Genomic DNA, 6663 nt, shown 5'->3' with positions numbered 1-6663 from the left:
ACATGGTCTTCCTACCTTGGTCAGCCTGAATCTCATTATGTAGACAGAGACCCACCTGCCTCTGCCCCACCTACCATGTGCTAGAATTAGAAGTATGTACCACTACAACCTGTTAAAAATTTATTTTATGAGTGTTTGCCTGAATGTCTGAGCACCACACGCAGTGCCCCTGGAGGCCAGAAGATGGTGTCAGAACCCTTAGGACCGAGTTACAGATGGTTGTGAACCATCATGTGGGTGCTGGGAAAGCGAGCATTCAGTACCCTTAAGCCATATGTCACCACTGTAGGTAGCTTCTTGAGATAGCACCACACTTGCTGGTTTAGAGCTCAGAGATCTGCCTGCTTCTCCTTCCTAATGCTGGGATTAAAGCCATCTGGCCAAACACTGTAAATCTGAGAACTTTTGACTGTGTCACCTCCAAAGGTGACTAGAGCTCAGTGACACATGTACTCTTTAGGCAAAGTGGCCACGATGTCCTTGCAATTCTTTGATGATGTCTATATATACTTTTTACCTGTGGTTGACAACATACGCTTTAGAAACTAGAGATGCGTTATGATAGCTTTCTTTTAAGACTGTCACAGGAGCTTGGATGCATCCCTTAATTCACAAATACAGACAATGTTAACTTACTGGGAGCTGCTTCAGAAAAGTTGATTTGAGAGGAGGAATGAAGAGATTCCACAGCTTCAAATCAGGTGTCTCCTGCTGCCCCACCACTTGAAATACATTACTTTTTTTTAAAGCCCAATTATTTAAGAGTTTAAATAAGTGGTCTGTGTTTTGAAACAATCTTACTATATACAGTTCAGGTTAGCCTCAAACTCACTAGATAGCCTAGACTAGTCCTGAACTCATGGAGATCCTCCTGCCTCAGCCTCCTAAGTGCTAGGATTAGAGGCACACACCACATGTCTTTAAACCTGTTACTTAAAAGTTTTGGGTTGTCTAGATAGCCTTACTATGGAACCCAAGTTGGCGTCAAACTTGCAATCCTCCTGCCTCAGTTTCCTGCATGCTAGGATTATAGCTGTGCTCCACAAAAATGGTTCTTAAAGAAAACAAAACTTGTTTCAAATTGGGAAGTGAGCACACATCTTCCTCCTTTGGCCCTATAAATGGAAAAGGACTGACCCTTTACTATCTGCTGTGCAACTGCAGCTCGAAACCACTTTCCCAGCTCCAATGAGATGACCTAAGATCTTATTTCCTAACCATCCTTCCCATCCTTCAGTTTCAGAGGAGGAAAACAGGAATGTGGGCAGGCAGCAGAGAGGGAAGGACAAGAACCCAGCTCCTCACAGCAGTGACTAGTCCTGGGGAAAGGAGACACAGATAGCACAGCACTGAGCTTTATTAGAGATTCCATTAAGGTTAAACCTCTAGGAACGGGGGAGTCCTGTTTAGAGGGCACAAAAGCCCATCAAGCCTCCTCAGATCTCATAGTGAACCACCGGCTCAGGTTCTTTGGTAGGATCACCGCCTCGTTCCAGGTACAGATTATTGTAAGGGTACTGCTTCGGACCCTAAAGAAGAACACAAAAAACAGAGAGTAAAGGGTCAGCAAGAACAACAGTCAGCCAGTCAATACCTGACTACACCCTACTTGAGTTAACAATCACACAGAGCAAAACTGGCAGAAGGATGCTCTTGCCCTGCTCACCCCACAGCAGAGAGACCCTAAGTTGTGAAAGAAGTGGTGTCTGCTCTGCAAGTGAGCAGTGGAGGCGGGGAGGTCCAAGCCAGAGCTTTCTAAATGAGATGGTGCATCCATCCATCCTGCTCTCTCTTGGGGTCGAGACAGACTCAATCTCCTCTAAGTCACTCAGCCTCTAATGGCTCCACCACTAAAGTGGCCTAGCAAATGAGGCGTGCAGGAGCAGTAGTGGGGGAAAACAGGAGACGAGGCTGGGACGTGCTTTAGGGGCTGCTGGCTTTACCAACAAACAGCTGTCAGAGAACACAGCTCAGGGGGAGGAGAAAGGGTGATGTGCTTACAGAACTGAAAAATGGAAGAGCCACACTTGCTCTCCTGAAGTGAAGTCAGTGCTCACCACAGCCCTGCATGCTCTCCAACAAAGAGTCCCTAGGGCTTAGCAAGGCTCATGTCAGTGAGCACGCTCTACCAGCTCCCTTCAAGACGTTATCTCTGCAGAGGTAGCACTGGGCAGCCGGCTGCAAATATTGCAGCCCCTGCCTTCAGTTCTTCTCCTCTCAGAACACCCTGGAGACACTCCTAGACTAATCTTCCTAAGAACCTGCCTCGAATCATGTCAGGCTTCTAGTCACAAACAAATATTGCTCCCGGTACTAGAGGCAGCCCAAGAAATCCCTGCATCTCTACCCCCTGGCACAGTCTGCATCTGGTACATGGCAGAGGTTATATAAATATTTGTTTGATTAATACAACACTCTGTCATTGAGTTCAAATTCTAGCTAGGCAGTCAAAGCTGCTCAACGAAGCTAAGCAGCTCACCTCATATTCCAGAGATCTTCAATTCTAAATACATTTCTTAATTACCTAGAAACTGTTGAGAATATTGATTCTAGAACCCTATTGTAGAACCATGGAATTAAGACTTCCAAGAATCAGGCCTGAGGAATATGAATGAATGAATGGGAGTTCTCTAGGAAAACCATCCAACTGATTATCTAGGAACTATTATTTTAATGGATGATTTAAATTTTTGGATATTTTTATCACATTTACTTATTTAATATCTAGGTGTGTGGGCACACTGCTGCCATGACACTCATGTGGAAGTCAGAGGGCAGCTCACAGGAGTCAGCCCTCTCCCTTTCACCATGGGGGTCCCAGGGATTGAACTCCAATCAATAGGTTTGGTGGAAAGTGCCTCCCTACTGAGCCATCTCATTGGCCCTATTTTTATATATCACCTAACTCACCAACCGTCCCCTCCTACTGTTCTCCTGTCCCTCAGTGTAGTTCACCCCACTCTGCACACTCACTGTAGTGGACACACACAAGCTGTGCCAGGCTCGCACACGTTCCCACGATGCTCATCATGTCTGTCTAAAGGGTCCCAATGCCTCCTTTAAGCTCCTTCGAATACTCTAATCAGAACTGTCTTTGCCTATCATGGACAACTCTTTGCAGCACCCTGCAGAAAGTGCCCTTTATGTGTTCAGTACAAGATAAGGGCTCAGCTCTATAGTCTTTGACTTGAGTGGCCAGTCACTAAAATGTAAGTGGTACTTATATTATGTGTAAATACACTGTCCTCAAATGGACACTCTGAAGACTAGCTTCCACATTCTCACCCACTAGTTAGTGCTCAAGTCTATCTCCTCAGTTAATGTGGTCCATGCAGGAGGGCAGAGCAGTGTGCTCTGTGGCCTGTTAGGCAGGTGGGTAAGGCCCTTCATCTTCCTCTTTTCTAAAACTCTAGGAAGCCAAACTTGGCACTGGCTAGTTTCCTACCACTGCGACTTCACTCCCTCAGGCAAGGAGGCAAATGTGCTTTGAAGAGCACATAAGATACTCACCACAGGCTGGTAGGAAGGGAACATGTCCCCTACCCAGAACATAAAAACCATAAAAGCCACGAAGCCAAAGAGATGTTTACACATGACATCCCAGGAAACAGGTGTAGGAGATGTGTCCACACGATTCCTAATGTACATGTCTAGGTCCCAGTGTATCTGTGGCAGAAAGACACATAACTGTCACAAACTGTTCTTGCAAAATCAGGTGTTCTGGCTAGTCTTCTGTCAACCTGACACAACCTAGAGTTATCTGAAAGAAGGAAACCTCAGGTGAAAAACATGTCTCTATAAGATCCAGCTGTGGGGCTAAAGAGATGGCACAGAGGTTTAGAGCACTGACTGCTCTTCCAGAGGTCGTGAGTTCAATTCTCAGCAACCATATGGTGGCTCACAACCATCTGTAATGGGATCTGATGCCCTCTTCTGGTGTGTCTGAAGACAGTGACAGTGTGCTCACATACATGACATAAATAAATCTTTAAAAAAAGAAATATTCAGCTGTAAGGCGTTTTTTCAATTAGTGATGAAGGGTGGGAGAGCCATTGTGGGTGGTGCCATCCCTGAGCTGGTAGTCCTGGGTTTTACAAGAAAGCAGGCTGAGCAAACTACAGGGAACAAGCCAGTAAGCAGCATCCTTCCATGGCCTCTGCATCAGCTCTTGCTTCCAGCTTCCTGCCCTATTTGAGTTCCTGTCCTGACTTCTCTAAATGATGATCTGGAAGTATAAGCCAAATAAATAATTTCCTTCCCAACTTGCTTTTTGGTCATGGTGTTTCATCAGAGCAATAGAAATCCTAACTAAAACAGCAGGCAATCTAGAATGTCCAGAGCCTGATACACGGCTTCAAAGAAGCATTACCCTTCTTAGGGCAATACTCTGAGAGCCAGGTCCAAGACACACAGGACCGGCCTTAAAAATAAACGCTGGGTCCACCGAAGGTTGCTTAAGCACCTTCGGTGCTTGCACAGTGTTCACAGTACACAGACTTTGGGTATTCCTCTAAGTCCATCCCAGGTGCCACACGCCGAACTTCAGGTCTCCGATCACCAGACCTTGCTTCCTTGAGCAGAAAAGCTTAGCCAAAGAAGGTACCATTTGCGCTAAGGCAAGAGTTCCAGGAAAACACATGGAAACTGAGAGGAAGTGAAACAGATAATTGTTTTCTCACCGGTTCACCCCAGTTCAACCTGAGGTCTGGGTGGTCCCAGTCATACCACGGATCCCTCTCGTGCTGTGAGCGGTTAGGGAGCATTGGGTAGTCACCATACCTGAGAGAGACAGCAAGAACTTCTGGAAAGGGCTGTAGTAGTCCCTGACCATTCAAAGCCCTCATCCCAAAGATCAGAAACAAATTGACATATATAACTACATCACCTAGGATAGAAGAACTCACTCCAAAATCAAGATATCTTCATACTAAGTACAGAACCAAAAAAGTCCAAAATATAGTTAGAGGTTATGTCAAATCCTGAGACAACACCTTATCTTCATTTGCAAAGAAAAGTCACACAACTCTATAATTAGAACTAAAAGGGAATTTAGCAATCAATCAATTACTCCACTCTTTCACCAGACAAAATCTAAATAAAAAGCCATCCACATTTGTTGGATAAAACAAAATGGGTGCACATTACAAAAGGCTTTTCTTCTCTATAGCTACTAGGTTTCTTAATACAAGTTGATATATTCCCTCATGCTTCAAACACCTCATTCGAGGTTTTGCTTAACTGGGTTCTCCCCCTAAGAATCCAAGTTCACCTTATACAGACTACTACCCAGACTGTTCCAGTTCACAACAAAGTAAAAATCGGAAATGATAATGGGACACCTGTCAAAGAAAATGACTGGAAAAAAAGAAATTAACTATGTTACATGAATAGAGGGGGCCAGAAGAGACTAACACCAACTGGAAAACGAAGGTTATCATGTAATTTGCTTAACCGTCACTGGCATTTTCATATCCCTAATGTCACCTCCCCCCCAAAAAAAACCCCCAAAATTCAGAGTACCCTATCCAGGACATGGTTCTCATAACAGGAGTCCAGCTCCGGCCTGGTCACGTGCCTAGATGACAGCACCTGAGCCCAGCAGATGCTCAATCCAAATGAAACCCAGTGTTTTGGATGGAGCCAAGGAAAAATTTCGCTATTCTGGAGTCCTCGAGGGAGCTATTAAAACCTCGGCTTCCTCATTTCAGGAAACAGCCCGAGCCAAGGAAAAAAAATTGAAGTCCTCTAGGCTGCAGCTGCTCTCCCGCCCACCCCCACTTCTCCCAACCAAGAAAAACACCCACACTAATGACTCTGAGGGGCCACTAAAAGGATCGGGGAGAAAATGTCAAGAGTCGCACCATCCAATCTTCACCCACCACTGCCCCGGATGCGATAGACCTCTACCTCACCCCATGCCATCATCTGGGTACGGCTCGTAGTCTTCCACACGCATGTTATACTTCTTGGCGGCCGCGGCCCGTTCTTCTGGGGTCCTAGGATATGACCCCGGCATCATGTCCTTGGTCATGTGGAAGGCTGGACGCAGAGGGATACAGGTCAGATGGATACAGTTCTTTAGCCACCCACCCAGAAAGGACTAAGCCGCAGTGAGTGCAGAGGTCGGAGTTCCGCACCTTTCCGGACCACGGCAACCCTGTATCCCTTCTTTGGGACACACTAATTCACCTGTCCCTCCCCTCAACCCCTGCCGTGACACCGCCGCCACCGTTCCAAGAATGCCTCCCTCCCGAAGCAGCAAACTTCAGGCACCCGCTTCCCACACGGTGCAGACCTCTCCGTGCCTCCAGTGGCACAGCCACACTGCGGGCTGGCCTTTGCAGCCACCGGACTCCCAGGGCCGCAGCCCGGGCCGCCGCCATCTTCACCTTCGCCGACGCTCACCCTGCACATGCGCAAAGGCGGGTCACGGTGGCTGAGCTGGGCCAAACGCGATCTTTGAAACCAGCGCCTAAGTCCGGGCGTCAAGCTGGCGTGCTTAAAATACGCTGTAGAGCCTGGGCAGTGAGCGGCTGATGGGTGCCAGGACAGACAGCAAGAAGGACAGAAAACAAAGCTACCACTCATTTGATATTTCAAGTTATGGCATTCCTTTTCGCCTTTCAGGGCTGCTTCCGTTGAATATCTCAGACGGGAGCAAAG

At 46.9% G+C, this 6663-nt stretch overlaps 1 protein-coding gene across 1 annotated transcript; it reads right to left on the bottom strand.

The window, feature by feature from the left end:
* Window positions 1-1339: 1339 nt before the first annotated feature.
* NDUFB8 (NADH:ubiquinone oxidoreductase subunit B8) lies at window positions 1340-6427 on the bottom strand. The gene is made up of 5 exons (XM_080913172.1): window positions 6296-6427; window positions 5913-6039; window positions 4680-4779; window positions 3511-3666; window positions 1340-1529 (listed from the first exon to the last, which is right to left on the bottom strand). Exons 1-5 carry the CDS (start codon window positions 6381-6383, stop codon window positions 1437-1439), a joined length of 564 nt encoding a protein of 187 aa, XP_080769298.1. The 5' UTR covers window positions 6384-6427; the 3' UTR covers window positions 1340-1436.
* Between the last annotated feature and the right edge of the window lie 236 nt (window positions 6428-6663).

Source organism: Micromys minutus (genome assembly GCF_963924665.1).
Source record: "Micromys minutus genome assembly, chromosome: 2".
Lineage (NCBI taxonomy): Eukaryota > Metazoa > Chordata > Mammalia > Rodentia > Muridae > Micromys > Micromys minutus.
This window is presented reverse-complemented; position numbering and strand designations above follow the sequence as displayed.

Excerpts from the sequence above, each read along its gene's own strand:
- NDUFB8 (XM_080913172.1), bottom strand. The coding sequence starts at position 6,383 with ATGGCGGCGGCCCGGGCTGCGGCCCTGGGAGTCCGGTGGCTGCAAAGG. Across the intron at positions 4,780-5,912 it reads TACCCAGATGATGGCATGGG|GTATGGTGACTACCCAATGC; the intron begins GTGAGGTAGAGG and ends TGTCTCTCTCAG. Across the intron at positions 3,667-4,679 it reads GGTTGAACTGGGGTGAACCG|ATACACTGGGACCTAGACAT; the intron begins GTGAGAAAACAA and ends TTTCTGCCACAG.